Here is a 16,485-nt window from a genome sequence, read left to right as displayed (position 1 = left end):
AGATTTCAAAATATATAAGGTAGATTTCAAATTTAAAAAAATTTAATAAGTTTGTGTTTTTCTTAGTTTATGTTTCCACACGATTTTGTGATGTTCCGAACTACTCGTTTGAGCTTCCATATTATGATCAAGACTTTTACTTTATTAATATTTTATATTCTTCATATGTTTAAAAATAAGTCGTGATAGGAAGTGTAAATCATTAAAAATGATGATTCACTGCAATCATTTGATTTATAATAAAGGTGGAACCTAAATAAATCGTGGAATCTATGACATGATAGATTTTAGGTTCCAAAAATAAGGAACTTTTTACAATGGGTAGATTTTAAATTGTAGATATTTATGCGGAAGCCGGAATCGCCCGCCCCTATTTTGGATGCTTTAGAATTCAAATTTGGGCTTGGGCCTCTTCCGGCCCAAACCCAAGTTCGAACCGTAGAAGACGAGATCAAAGAATGGTCGTCGTCGTCTTCCCTCACCGCTGACTGCACCGTACAACATCACAAGCTATCGACTGCGCTCCGCCTTCCCTCCAGGAGGAGCACTTCCCTCGCGTCAACTACCCTCCTTTCCTTTCCTCCGATCTCGCAAGTCTCCGGCGAAATTCGCGTCCTTCAATTCTGCATCGAAGCAGCGGCGTTCGAGCTCCGATTCCGTATAAATCGCCTTCTACGATGTCAAAGCCCTCCTCGCGATTGCTCCAAGGCGTTCTGACATTGCATCGCCACCGCCACCAGCTCCACCTCCCGAAATCGTCCCCCGCCGGCGCGCATTCCTCCTCCCACTTCGCCACCGCGGCCGTCGATCCCGCCGCCGCCGCCCGCTCCTCGTCGCCCCCTCCTTCTTCTCTCCCCCGCCCGTTTCCTCTCTCCTATCCGTCGAGCTCGGCCGCCGGCACCGCGCGGAATTCGTGCCAGTCTAGAGCGTTCGGTTATCTCGCCGCGTCCGAGGTGCTCCCTCCTAGGGCGGGCCAGGCTCTGTCGAAGAGCTTCTCAACGGTGGGACTCGGTCCGTTGAGATTGAATTGCTATGGGATCAGGCATTTCTCGTTCCAAAGCTCGGGGAACGGGGGTTTCGCGAAGAAGGTTTTCGAGAAGCCGACAATGTCGGTTCTTTCTACGTTTAGCAAATACCGGGAGGCCATTGGGCTGCAAGTGGAGTCGTTCTTGAGGAGCAATTACTTGGTCCTCGTTGGGGCTGCGGCTGTGTTGGTGTGCGCCTTGTTGTGGAGGATCATGTTTGGAATTGCTAATACCTTCGTCGGGATCTCCGAGGGGATGGCAAAGTACGGGTTCCTTGCCCTTTCATCCGCTATTGTCGCCTTTGCTGTGAGTTCGTGAATTTCCTACTTTGTTCATTTATCCGTGTAATATAGTCGTTTCTATTGGCTAGAGAGGTGTACAACTGTATTGGGAATGATTGAATGCCTGTGCTCAGCATTTCTGTCTCGGTGATTGCAGTATTCTTATATTTTAGTCCGTCCTCTGTATGTAAAGGCCATGATAAGAACGAGACCTTACGGTTAGGAGGACGGCATTTGGATGAGTGTGTCGCCACTAAATGCTTACCTTTTTGTCAACTGGTATTGGAGCGCGAGGTTGATTATCCAACCAACAATTGTTATAAGCAAGGCAAGGACCTTGGATTTCCTGATGACTGTGAGTTTGCCGAATCTCTTTGGTTTTTAAATTAGCAGCTTCATTTGCAATGTGGCATTCTGCTACAGTGCAGGTTCTGCCGCTGGTCTGGCTTTTAGTTAAGTAAATGGGGAGTGGCTGTAAGTGGAATACTGTCTTGTATATCAGTCTTTCAAGTTCTCAATTCTCCAAGGCGACTTCTTTGTACAGTTTCTCGTGGGTTCTACAAAAAATCTTGAGGCCATGAGTTTCTCTATTGGCCCAATGAATTCCTTCCAGTTATGGGGCGAAAGATTTTGGCTAGGCAGGCTTGCCAAGTCATGATTATCTGAGTTTGCTATATGAAGCAGGCAACTGTCATTGTGAACAGAACACAGTACCATCAGCAAGCCTAGTTTGAGATTTTGAAGGGCTTGTAACAAGCTTAGAGAGTTTAGAGATATGTTCAAATCATCTGAAGGGTGCTCTACCCGATTGGTTGGACCACTTCACAAACTTAAAAAGTATTCTGCTTTTCAACAAGCCTGCCTAGCCAACATCTTGACGCACAAGACGTTAGAAACCAGAGCATCCTGATCAGTAGAGAAAGAAAAAAAAGAGTGGAATTCAAATCTAATCCAACGATTGAAAGAATTCTATCCTTTTCTAATCTATTTCGAGACTCGAACAAATTGGGGGGAAGATAAATCCTTGGAGCAGCCGTGCCTGTGATGGCGCCACAACTAAGCGGAAGCAGTTCAGATTACAATGGGGCTGGATGATGCCAGAAGCTTCTAAATTTGTGCCTCTTGCTGAGGACTCATTGATAGAGAGAAATTCACCATAGGGTGCTAGGTGGGCGCAAACCCACGTACAAACGAGGTCAAGATTCAAAAGAACTTAATCACGAGAGAAAGCATATATTAGCAACCAATGCATTTGCATCTGCTCCTAATTCCATTATGCTAAAATCATTAGCTTTGCACCAGTCACGAAAAACTACAGGGGTCGGAGACTCCTCTCCTTCAAAGGCTTGCTTTCTTTGCTTTGTCCAAACCGGCCAGAAAATGGAGAGGATACTCACAAGATATTGATCCCCAACCCAAATTTTCTTGCACTCAAAGCCCCAACCATTTGTCACGGGTTCTATCAAATAAAACATCAAGGCTTTCGATTGCCCTTTCTAGGCCATGTTGTTCTAGTGGCACTTATTCTCCCTTTTAATCGCATCTTCACTGCATTATATGCTCTTTTTCTACGACGTTTGTTCCACTATCCTAGGTAGCCTGTATTTTCATTTGTCCTATTCTCTTTTATCAATTTTAATGCTCTATATGTTGCTTCAAGGCAAGGGACACGAAAAGGATTTGTTTTATTAATTCTCGCATAGGACGAACATCACTAGATGGAGGAATAGTTTCTTTTCTTCTCTTTTTCGGTTTTTCTTTTTCTTAATCAAATTGGCGGGAGGATGCTTCGTGTGCATTGATTTTGTGGTTCAGCGTAAAATACAGCATCGTCCACGAGCTGACTCGAATGGATACTGTCCGGTTCGGAGTATCTCCAGGTGTCTTGGGGCTTGGAATTTGAGAGGCACCCATGGGGACCGATGCCGGCGGAGCAGACCGGGGACTCGCCAGTAGTTGGCGCCTCCCAGAGGTCGCTTCCGTTTTCATGAAGACTTACATGCTCATGAATGATCCGTCGGTGGACGATTTGATTTCGAGGAACAAGGATGGGACGACGTTCATCGCGTGGCGGCTAGCAGAATTAGGATTTCAATTTAGCTTTTTTTATTTTAATATAAATGAAATTTGTATTAAAAATCAGCTTGACATCATTTTAGCATTATGTTTTATATTTTAATCATGTCGTCACCACTTATGAGATAGGAAATATAAAAAAATCATGCCAACATTTTTCATTAGCCAAATTGGCCGAAATTAATTGAAGGACTTGATTACATAAAGTTGATAAGTTTTAAGATGTGTCGTTAGACTTTTGGGGAAAGTCTTTGAGAAAATGTAAAAGGACTTTAAGGGTCCGTTCATTTCGCGGAAAATGAGCCATTTCCGGAAAATATTTTCTAAGAAAATGACTATATTTTTCGGTGTTGGCTCAAATCGAACTTTGAGTGAAAATATTTTCCACCGTTCGTTAGCTAATTTAATTGTTTGGGGAAAAATTATTGAAGAATTGAATTTTAACATTTTTAATTGACTAAAAAATTAATTTTATTTTTTATATTTTTAAAAAATTGAATTTTTAATTATTTGTATTTTTAAAAAATCGAAATTTTTATTTATTTTTTTATTTTTCTTTCTTTTTTCTTTTTCTTTTCCTTCCTCCTTCCTCCTTCCTCCGCCGCATGCGACAATGGCCACCGCTCTTAGCGGTCGACCAAGACACAGTCACTGGGATCCAGGCGAGCTCGAGGCTCGACCAATCTTGTTCGAGCTCGCCGGATCCGTGAGCCGCGAGCTCCGGATCCGGCGACCCGCAAGCTCCGCCCCTAGGCCAACAAGGCTCCACTTCGCCCGATCTAGCGAGGCCCGAGCTCACCGGGCTCGGGTGAGCTCGGCTTCCCAGATTAGGTGAGGAGGAGCCTCACCGGCACAGGCGGAGCTCGGCGGGCTCGCGGCCGGTCGTTGACCGCCGTCGTGGTCGGCGACCGACCAAGGCTAAGGAAGAAAGGTTTTTTTTGGGGGGGTCTAAAAGGAAGAAAGATGAAAAGGAAAAGAGAAAAGAAAAGGAAAAAAAGAAAAAGAAAAAGAAAGCATAAAAATAAAACAAAGATATGTTGGTAAAAAAGAAGCTAAGGTGGAAGAAGTTATGGAAAATGTTTTCCACTTTTCAAAAGTGGAAAACATTTTCCTCATCTTTGAAGGTTGTTTTTCCAATGATGGAAAACATTTTCCCCGAGTAGTTTATTTTCCATGAAACGAACACCGAAAAATCAAGTAAAACATTTTCCCTGGAAGTCATTTTCCGCGAAACGAACGGACCCTAAGTTAAAAATGTTTCCAAAATGTGAATTGTATTTGTTAAATTGTAATCTGAAAGTCCATTGTGAAGTACCTTTAAGTAAAATAATATTTGGAGAGATTACATTTACAAATGACATTTGTAATTAAAAAAATTTCGTTAAAAGAAAAGTAAAAAATTTGGCCAGCAAGGGCAAGGGGTCGTTGGTGATTGAAATTTGTCGTTGGCAATCAACATCTAAGGTAATAAGACCTCGGGCGGCCCCAAGAGACGATCGACGAGGTTGCCAGGGTCACGCAACCTCAACAAGGGTCGACTGGTCACGCGATCTCAAGCGACCTTCACAGAGGCCGTGAGATCTAGATTTGGGTCGCCGCGACTAGCAAGGGGTCATGCGACCCAAATCTAGGTCATCGGAGGTTGTGCGACCTCGGCAAGGTCTGCTTGGTCGCGTGACCTCAAGCGGCCCTTCACAAAGGTGACGCACTAGATTTGGGTCACAACGACGCAATTTGCGGGGGGTCACCACAACTTGTAGAGGTCGTGCAACTGGCAGGTGACGATCGCCAGGATAGACGTTACCACATCAACCTCTCTCTAGCCTATCGCCGACCCATCGTAGCCACACGCAACCAAGCCAACTGACTCAATGGAGAATAAGATGAACATTGAATCACAAGGCCAAAAACAAAAAGATGAAAATTGAGTGAGGATAGTTTCAGAACAAAATTTATATATTAAACCCTAGAGAGGGCCTTTCGAGAATGCTAAAAGCCCAAGGAAGCCTAGAACCTACCTTGGGCTTTCACCTTTTTTAAAGGCAAACTTTCCTTCAAGATGGATTTCAATAATTTAACCAAGCACCCAATATTTGGCCAAATAGGCTTTGGACACTCAAAGCTCCTTCCCATGGCCATTCACAAATGCACCCTTAAACTTGATTGTACTTTTGTAAGCATAAGACTTAATTGTATTATCATGACAAGTTTTTAGATTTTTATCACACTTATCTCAAAATAAAAAGAATATTGGAGTAGCTCTAAAGATGAAGGAAGTGATGATCATTTGAAAGGTCATAAACGTTGACTTCGACTTGGAGTTATCTGTGGACTTTTTCATTTTCATGAACTTCAAAAGGTGATCAACGTTTATGAACTTGGTGTATAAGTTATACATGGACTTTCATTTTCATGAACTTTGATTGAAAGGAACATGTAAACTCTTTTTTTATTTCGATTGAAAATCAAATCGATAGATTAGATTTTTTATTATTATTAAATATGCTAGATGCATGCATTCGTTTTTTTTACGACATGGAGATTCATAATGCATAGGATATCCTATGAGAAGAAAGGAACATGTAATCTCTCTTTTTATTATGATTGAAAACCAAAACGATATATTAGATTCCCTACAATTATTAAATATATTAGATGCGAGAATTCGTCTCCCACAAGGCACTTAGACCTTGGGCGCACGGGACATCCTATGAGATGAGAACATATTCATAAAGTAAAATGAGCATTGTGAACATTTTAATACACTAGCCGTTATTGCTTACCTAAACTCTAATTTCATGATAATATTTTTGTATTGCATTAAAAATAGTAATTCTTGTGTGAACATGAAACTTAGTGACTCAAATAGGTTAGAAGCACATTATACGACCTATATTATCTATATTGTAACTACAAAATTAAGTCTTATCCTAATCACATGCTCAACAGAAGTCCACCCTTATCGTACCGCATTTTTGACAAGTAACAATTCCGCGATCCCTTTTTCGTTCCACATACCGGTCCATACGTCGGGTAACGTAGGTCTAGCCTTGAAATATTAAAGATAATTTACTTGACTTTTAGGGTAGATCCCAAGTGGCCCATTTTCCAACTCGGAATCATTTGGAGCAACATTTCCACAATGGATGGAGACACAAGAGGAGGACCATGTCATAACTCTCTCAAGTGCTTCTATATATTGGGGCTTTTCCTAGGTATTTAGCCTAACATATCACTTTTGTGGCTTGATCTTTCAAAAATTTTACCAAATACCCAATATTTGGCCAAATGGGCTTTGGACGCTCAATCATGGCCATTCCCAAATGCACCCTTAAACTTGATTGTACTTTTGTAAGCACAAGACTTAATTGTATTATCATGACAAGTTTTCAAATTTTTATCGCACTTATCCCAAAATAAAAAGAATATTGGAGTAGCTCTAAAGATGAAGGAAGTGATGATCATTCGAATAGTCATAAATGTCGACTTCGACTTGGAGTTATATGTGGACTTTCATTTTCATGAACTTTAAAAAGTGATCAAAGTTTCTAAACTTGGCGTGTAAGTTATACATGGACTTTCATTTTCGTGAACTTTGACTGAAAGGAACATGTAAACTCTTTTTTTATTTCGATTGAAAATCAAAGCGATAGATTAGATTTTTCATTATTATTAAATATGCTAGATGCATGCATTCGTTTTTTACACTACATGGAGATTCATAATGCATAGGATATCCTATGAGAAGAAAGGAACATGTAATCTCTCTTTTTATTATGATTGAAAACCAAAACGATATATTAGATTCCCTACAATTATTAAATATGTTAGATGCGAGAATTCGTCTCCCACAAGGCACTTAGACTTTGGGTGCACGGGACATCTTATGAGATGAGAGCATACCCATAAAGTAAAATGAGCATTGTGAATATTTCAACACACTAATCATTATCACTTACCTAAACTATAATTTCATGATAATATTTTCATATTGCATTAAAAATAGTAATTATTGTGTGAACATGAAATTTAGTAACTCATATACATTAGAAACACATTATACGGCCTATATTATCTATATTGTAACTACAAAATTAAGTCTTATCCTAGTCACATGCTCAGCAAAAGTCCACTCTTATCGTACCGCATTTTTGACAAGTAATAGTTCCGCGATCCTTTTTCGTTCCACATACCGGTCCATACGCCGAGTAACGTAGGTCTAGCCTTGAAGTATTAGCGATAATTTACTTGACTTTTAGGGCAGATCCCAAGTGGCCCATTTTCCAACTCGGAATCATTTGGAGCAACATTTCCACAATGGATGGAGACACAAGAGGAGGACCATGTCATAACTCTCTCAAGTGCTTCTATATATTGGGGCTTTTCCTAGGTGTTTAGCCTAACAAATCACTTTGTGGCTTGATCTTTCAAAAATTTTACCAAATACCCAATATTTGACCAAATGGAGTTTTGGACACTCAAAGCAACCATGGCCATTCCCAAACGCACCCTTAAACTTGATTGTACTTTTGTAAGCATAAAACTTAATTGTACTTTCATGACAAGTTTTAGGATTTTTTATCGCACTTATCCCAAAATAAAAAGAATATTAGTAGCTCTAAAAGATGAAGGAAGTGATGATCATTCAAATAGTCATAAACGTCGACTTCGACTTGGAGTTATCTGTGGACTTTCATTTTCATGAACTTTAAAAAGTGATCAACGTTTATGAACTTGGCGTATAAGTTAAGACTTTATACATGGACTTTCAGTTTTAGATTTTATTATTATTATTAGATATGCTAGATGCATGCATTCGTTTTTACATGTAGATTCAAAATGCATAGGATATCCTATGAGAAGAAAGGAACATGTAAATTCTCTTTTAATTATGATTGAAAACCAAAATGATAGATTAGATTCCCTACTATTATTAAATATGTTAGATGCATGAATATCGTCTCCCACAAGGCACTTAGACCTCGGGTGCACAAGACATTTTATGAGATGAGAGCATACCCATAAAGTAAAATGAGTATTGTGAACATTTTAATACACTAATCGTTATCACTTACCTAAACTATAATTTCATGATAATATTTCATATTGCATTAAAAATAATAATTATTGTGTGAACATGAAATTTAGTGGCTCAAATACATTAGAAACACATTATACGGCTTATATTATCTATATTGTAACTACAAAATTAAGTCTTATCCTAATCACATGCTCGGCAAAGTCCACCTTATCGTACCACATTTTTGACAAGTAATAGTTTCACAATCCCTTTTTCATTCCACATCCCAGTCCACACGCCGGGTAACCTAGGTCTAGCCTTGAAATATTAGCGATAATTTACTTGACTTTTAGGACAGATCCCAAGTGGCCCATTTTCCAACTTGGAATAATTTGGAGCAACATTTCCACAATGGATGGAGACACGAGGAGGACCATGTCATAACTCTCAAGTGCTTCTATGTATGGGGCTTTGCTTAGGTGTTGAGCCTAACGGATCACTTTTGTGGCTTGATCTCTTCCACTCTAGCATGGCGAATTGAGACCGAAATGAAGTCGAGATAATAAAAGTGTGACTTGGATTTGATTTGATTCTATAGTAAAATTGTGGTGCTCAATCTATTATTTTTATTCAATCAATTTTCAAGAAAATAAGTTCAACTTGGAAATTAGTCTGCTGTGAGGTTTGCAACTTTGTTGCACAATATGATGTCTACGTATAGAAAGATACGCTTCCATTGTGAAAGATGCATGAGTGCTCTCTCCACCATTACACTCTAACTTGAACATAACCAGGTTTCAAGCCCAAAAGAGGGCTTTGAAAATTTCAAACAAGCGATGAGAAATCTAAAGCAAGGGTTTATGAGATATTTGTTTTAATTAGGCAAGTTTTTAATAGTAAATCCGCCAAATTTCAAAAGAAAAAGAGTTAAAGATTGTAGATCTGCCAAATTCCCAATGCTCTTCCTTTTTTTTTCAATTTCTTTCTTGTAAATTTTTAGAGATACTTTTTATTTTTAAGGTTTTCAATATAGCCACTTAGCATGGCGTATGTAATGCCAACACGGAAATTTTGCAGCCCCATCCGCATATTTTTAGCAACGACATAGGAATTTACCAACTAAATCAGAAATCTCAACCGAAATTTTGCAGCTTTTTAAAATTCCATTTATGAATATTTGCTTCTATTGTCTCTCTAAGTACCCATCCGCAAGCCTGAATTTTACTTGTCCCCTGAACCTGAAGTTGTTTGTTTCCTTCCTTTGACCAAGAAAGATAAAGTCGAAGGCGATGGCGCTGATTTGCCAATAGAAAATAGGGATGGTCCCGGTTCTCAAAGTTTGCACAGGATGAGTTTGCCTGGAAGCTTATGTATTGTCGGCCTCTGTGTAGAATCTGAATTTAACCTTACCAACATCTTAAATTACTTAAGTTTACTTGATCACAAAGTTGGTTTCTAAAGTACATCGGGTCGTGGGTTTTCTGCGCAACTACTTGCTTCCTTAACGAGGAATGTTGCAGTTTATGATCGTCCCATCTATCCTAGAAACTCGTCGAAGTAATTTGCCAAAACTGCGTTTTCTTCCTTCGACTATGTTTATATTTTACCTTGATTTTCTGTGTTTTTTTAGGCTCAAAGGCCTCTTGATTGATTCAATCTACGAGTATCGAAATTGATGACAAGATACGATCCTTAGCTTCTCTTATCTTCCCTTCGTTAGTGACTTTGATCTCCGTGGTAAAAAACAACCATGCTGTTCTCAATCTAAACTAGGCTTTATCTCTGATAAACGTTACCGCATTATAACTCATTATCAATTGGTTGCACCCGGGTTTGAGTCTATGGAAGATTTGAACTGTTTATTGAGTTTGAATTCCTCAATCCTTCTCATATCATTATCCATCCAGAGCTTGTTGCTACTTTTTCCTTTACAACATAGTCGGTGGTTAGATTCTGTTTGTTTTTGTTTTTTGTTTGTAAATGCTTTTAGCAGTGATATTAAATGTTTATCCCTACTCGTTGTCAGACCATTTTTTATACTATAAAATAAGATACACACGCGGTCTGATTCATTTTCCTTGGGAGGATTTTCTCTTATTTTATTTTTTGATAGCTCTGAGTTTCTTAGTGTGGTTTATATGTTGGAATGGTCCTATGACCTTTTCACTTGCTGCACATGGTGCGCTAATGATCCCTTGCTTTATTACCATCACTATTTGTTTTGATTTACACCCATGGGAAACACTAAACGCACAACTAAAGAATCAAATTATATCTTTCTATTGAAAGAAAAGCCTACATAGAGAAAGTTCTTTTACAGATTGAACCGTTTATGTTTTCTGAGGTCAAAATCATCATTTATATAGAGTTTTTATGGGCAAAGCAAACTCAAGTTTAACATAGTTGTTGTGGGGGAAGAATTCAGAAAATAATTACATTTGTGATATTGTGAAAGTAATCACAATATATTTTTCGATGGTGTTTTTTATTGTGTTGCTTTTTAAGCAATGACCAACATATTCTCATGTGTTGCACAAGCAACAAGACTAATTAAGATCATTATTTCGAAATTGATAAGTTAGTAAAAATCATAACTTGAATTGAGTGGTACTATTATAAGCACGCATTTATACAGAGAAACAATTATTAACCCCTAAGACTTGACTTAGTCTGTATACAACAGTGCATAAATTAAGTGTAATTCTCCACTATCTCCTTAGTGGAGCTGCTTTTCACTTGGACTAATATCTAGAGACTTGACTTAGTCTGTATACAACAGTGCATAAATTAAGTGTAATTCTCCACTATCTCCTTAGTGGAGCTGCTTTTCACTTGGACTAATATCTAGAGGTTGAATTTTGTCCTTTGGATGGGGCCTAGTCATCAATTTACAAACTCTAATTGCAAGAATTGATGTGCCTTCTCTTCTTGGACAGTGATTATGATACATGGACCTTACATGTGCTACACATACATCCTTCGAGATGGCACACATGCATCCACATAAGGTGCATGTTTGGAACCCCAACTTGTCACGTTGAAAGAAAAATCTCCCCCTGCTTCTCTATAATTGATCTGGATTTAATTAGAGGATCCTTAAACCCCCACTCCCTCAAACATAAATGTGTCCTTTCACTCGTAACTTTATTGCTCTTTTTAAATAATTCATGCGTTTGCTTCTCTAAAAACTCAACTTCCATTTGCAGAGAGCAAAAAGGAGAGGCTTTGCTCCAGCTTAGACAATGCATCATAGACCCATCTCGATTTATGTTGGCGAATTTTTCTTTAATGTAATATAGGTTTTAGTATCCTTGAAATTCGAGTTATGGAAAAATGCATTTTGCATTCCATGAACTTTAAATGGAGAAACTAGAAAAGCGAATTAAAAGCTGCTCACTACTATAGCTCCCCATCATTGTCAAATCACTCGAATAATCTTCCGACTTGACACATTTCAGAAATCAAAGGAAGGATAGGTACATGAAAATGTGGAAAAATTGTCCAAAAAATCATAAACCTATTGTACTTTTGTCAACTTAGTCCTAAACATTTTAATTTTGCCAATTGAGTCATAAACTTTTTCACTTTTAGCCAATTGAGTCCATCTTGGCCGGAATTCGTTGATATGGATGCTAGTCGTCCTACATGGCATGGCCGGCATTGATATGAACAAAATTTACTATTTTTTAAATATTTTTTTCTAATTAAACTCAATAATGTTTATTCTTCACAATTTCTCACGAAATATTTCTCAATATTACAAAGAAATATCCAAATCTTACTGCATGATTTCGCGGCTTGAACACCGACTTAATGAGACTTAATTCACGAATTATTCTCCAACAACGGTATGAGAATTCCACAGACCTGTTAAACTCTCCATGAACGGCGAATCAACAGGGCTAACTCCCAAAAGAGATTTGCTTATTTTATATATTAAACGTGGAACTATAGGCCTTGCCGAATCCAACCCAAATTTGGAAAGTTGATATCCTAATTTGTTCTGAAACTTAATCCAACTTGGACTTTACTTTTAAGTTTTAAATTTATTGCTTATTTGTCCATCAATTTCCAAATAGAAAATCTCTTATATGAATTTAGACTTTCACTTATAAACATATTTTGACATTAATAGGAAGCAAAGCTAGGAGAAGAGCTTAATTGAGTTGATTCAGTCATGCTTAGTGATGAGAGGTAAAAGGATAAGCATGAGCCTACTGTAGAGGCCATTCTATGTGTTTGTGGAAAAGCATATATATATTTGTGGTGTTGAAGTGCCAATGTATCTCTCTCTCTCTCTCTCTCTCTCTCTCTGTGGCACATGCTTTATTCAAGAGCTTCCTGTCTAAGGTACCAATACCGAAGGCAGAAGGCTAGATACTTTATCAGTTGAATGAAAATGATGTAATTAAGGTAAAAAATGAGCCATTTTCTTTCTATAAATTTACCGTAATAATCTTACGATAGACACTACATTGCCTTTGTTTTATTGCTCGATCTAATTGATAAAATGTATCATTGTTAAGTTCTTTTTTATTAGGATGTGATCAAAATATTTTAAGAATTGATCACGACATTGACACGTATCATTAGGGAAGTTCTTTTTTTATGTAGAGAGAGAGAGAGAATGATCACTTTATCTGGAGTTATACATGGATTACCAGTGTTACTTACCTATAATTGGGTTTTTACATTTCATAATAACAGAATGCTCGTACATAACGAAATCCCTACACAAGTGTAGTCTGTCAGAATTTCTGAAAACTCTTTATTTGTTGAGTAGAAAGTCTAAAAGTTTTTGTGACTTGCTTTTGTGTTTCGAGCGACTAATTCATTAATTACATGTTATTGAAAAAGTCTCGCAAATCTAGATTTAATCTGTTTTTAACAAAAAAGGGGGGAGAATGAAGCTTTTGCATAAATGCAGAGGGTAGTAAAACAACTTCTCCTCCCACAGTTGCTGGAGTTTTGCGAATACACGATATTTACTTACGGAAAAAAGAAATAATTGCAACCAAATCAACATGGACACTCGTTCAGCCAAAGGTAAATGATATGGTATGAGTCAGTGTTATAAGCTTATAGCAGTAGGCAAAGGCAAACGCCTCCCGGTTTCAACTTTTTCCAGCTATGATACTGATTATGTGAGGCATGACTACTACTCTATTGGACTTACTACGTCGCAAAAGCGGAAATAAACAAGAATACTGGACTAGCTCTAAAGATGAAGTAAGTTATTATTCTGAAATGTCATAAACATTGACTTTGACTTGGAGTTATTGGTGGGTTTTCATTTTTTATGAACTTTAAAAAGTGGTAAATATTGACTCGACTTGGAGTTATGCGCGGACTTTCATTTTCATGAACTTTCATTGAAAGGAACATGTATGCATTCGCCTCTCACATGGCAATTACTCGATATGCTAGATGTGTGCATTCGTCTCTTACACGGCCCGTAAATCCTAGGTGCACAGAATATCATCTGAGATGAGAATGCATCCATATACTAAAATGAGCATTTCAGACGTTCCAATGTACTGATCTTTATTTTTATATGAGATATATTTTTCAGCTGATATTTTTTGTAATTGAAAACACAATTTAAAATAATAATTCTTCTTTGAACATGATACGTTAGAAACACATTATACTGCCTATATCATCTTTGCTGTTACTGCAAAATCATGTATGATACTAATTACATGATTAAAAGAAGTCTACCCTTATCGTTTGGCACAAATGACGTTCCGCGCTCCGATATTTTGCTCCCTATGCCCGAGCGATCCACACTCCACATAAACTAGGTCTAGCCTGTAGTATTTGGATATTAGCAATAATTATCCGACTTCTAAGGCAAATCCCAACTAGATTGACATTTCCACAATGGACGCAGACGCAAGTGGAGGACCATGGCTTCTCTCTCTACAATGCCTCCATTTTGGAGGCTTCGCCTATATGGTCAACCAACATGTGAACTTTGTGGCTTGATTTGTCTCACACTCAAATTACCACGCCCTTACCCAATATATGCACCTTTTTGGCGGTCTCAATGAAGATCTCTCCGACAACATAAGATCTCTACCTCTTCTATCATGTCTCCGTGAAATCCCGATGAATGGTACATTACCATCATCCTTATGAGCAAGAAGACTAGTTAGCATCGTTGTTCCAGAGTTAGTAAACTAGTTAAGATTAAAACGTAAAACAAACGGTGTCTTTGGAAACTCGCAATGTAGACCAAGAAATGACCTTAATATGGTGACATGGAGTGCCATAACCGTCAAGCACGCCGGGACACATGCCATAACTTTAAATTCAGACATGAGCCATCATCTGGAAGTAAACCACTTAGCCATCGAAAATTGTTCCAGAGTTAGTCCAAAACGGCGCCGTTTTCTGCCGAGTCAAAACGAGACGCGTAAAAACATAAAATTAATTAAATTAGATTTAAAATATTCAAAAATTTTAAAAAATAAGAAAAAATTTAAAAAATTTAAAAAATTAAGAAAAATTTTAAAAATTAAGAAAATTTAAAAATTTTAAAATTAAGAAAATTTAAAATTTTTAAAAATTAAGAAAATTTTAAAATTTTAAAAATTAAGAAAAATTTTAAAAATTAAGAAAAATTTTAAAAATTAAGAAAAATTTTAAAAATTTTAAAAAATTAAGAAAATTTTAATTTTTTTTTAAATTAAGAAATTTTTAAATTTTTTTAAAATTAAGAAAAATTAAAAAATAAAATTATAAAAGTTATAAAAAGGGGGGAGGTGGAGCCCTCAAACGCCTCCCACCCCCTTTTTTAATTTTTTAATTTTTAAAAATTTTTTAATTTTTTAAAATTTTTTAATTTTTTTTAAATTTTTTAATTTTTTAAAAATTTTTTAATTTTTTTAAAATTTTTAATTTTTTTAAAATTTTTTAATTTTTTTAAAATTTTTTAATTTTTTTTAAAATTAAAATTTTTAAAATTTTCTTATTTTTTATTTTTTTAAAATTTTTTTAAATTAAATTTTTAAATTTTTTTAATTTTTAAAATTTTTTTAAATAAAAATTTTTAAAATTTTCTTATTTTTTTAAAATTTTTAAAATTAAAATTTGTTTAATTTTTAAAATTTTTTAAAATTAAAATTTTTAAATTTTTCTTATTTTTTTAGATTTTTTTTAATTTTTTAAAATTAAAATTTTCATAATTTTCTTTTTTTTTAAAAATTTTTAAAAATTTTTAAAAATTTTCTTATTTTTTAATTTTTTTTAAAATTTTTTAAAATTAAAATTTTATAATTTTTCTTTTTTTTTTAATTTTTAAATTTTTTTAAAATTAAATTTTTTTAATTTTTTTTTTTTTAATTTTTAAAATTTTTTAAAATTAAAATTTTTTAAATTTCTTTTTTTTTTTAATTTTTAAAATTTTTTAAAATTAAAATTTTTAAAATTTTCTTTTTTTTTTTAATTTTTAAATTTTTTGAAATTGAAATTTTTAAAATTAAAACTTTTTAATTTTTTAAATTTTTTTTTAATTTTTATGACATGGACCACAAGCAAATAATAATAATAAAATATCCAACACTGATTCTAAGAATACTGGTTCCATTCAAAAAAAAAAGGCTTAAGTCACATCAAGCTGCTTACGCACAATTTCCATATTGGCACTACTCTTCGCCCCTTAATATGAATAACGACACGGACCCAAAAGACTTGACTTTATCCGAGACTAGCACCGCAAAATACTAGATGGGCTTGTCCGCAATCTCCATAATGGCGCTGCTCTGGCGTCCAAGTTGATGGGGACATCTCGTCTAGATGGGATCTGGTCATCAATTTACAAACTCCAACTGCAAGAATGGATGAGCCTTTTTTCCCTGAAGATGACTATCATATGTGGACCTTAAATGCGCTGCATATACATGATACACATCCATGGGCATAAGGTGCATGTACGAAACCACAACTTGTCACATTAAAAGAGAAATCTCTCCCTGCCCTTCTCTATAAATGATCTGGGTTTGATTAGAGGACCCTCAAAATCTCAACTCTAAAACATGAATTCATCTTGTCTCTCATTGCTCATGGGCAGATATTGTTC

General features: G+C 36.1%; 1 protein-coding gene across 1 annotated transcript; it reads left to right on the top strand.

Annotated features, from left to right (window-relative positions):
* Nucleotides 1–463: 463 nt before the first annotated feature.
* LOC120295565 lies at nucleotides 464–1,656 on the top strand. The gene is made up of 2 exons (XM_039316795.1): nucleotides 464–1,331; nucleotides 1,464–1,656. Exons 1-2 carry the CDS (start codon nucleotides 678–680, stop codon nucleotides 1,527–1,529), a joined length of 720 nt encoding a protein of 239 aa, XP_039172729.1. The 5' UTR covers nucleotides 464–677; the 3' UTR covers nucleotides 1,530–1,656.
* Nucleotides 1,657–16,485: the final 14,829 nt, after the last annotated feature.

The sequence above is a fragment of the Eucalyptus grandis genome, chromosome 7, assembly GCF_016545825.1.
Source record: "Eucalyptus grandis isolate ANBG69807.140 chromosome 7, ASM1654582v1, whole genome shotgun sequence".
Lineage (NCBI taxonomy): Eukaryota > Viridiplantae > Streptophyta > Magnoliopsida > Myrtales > Myrtaceae > Eucalyptus > Eucalyptus grandis.
This window is presented reverse-complemented; position numbering and strand designations above follow the sequence as displayed.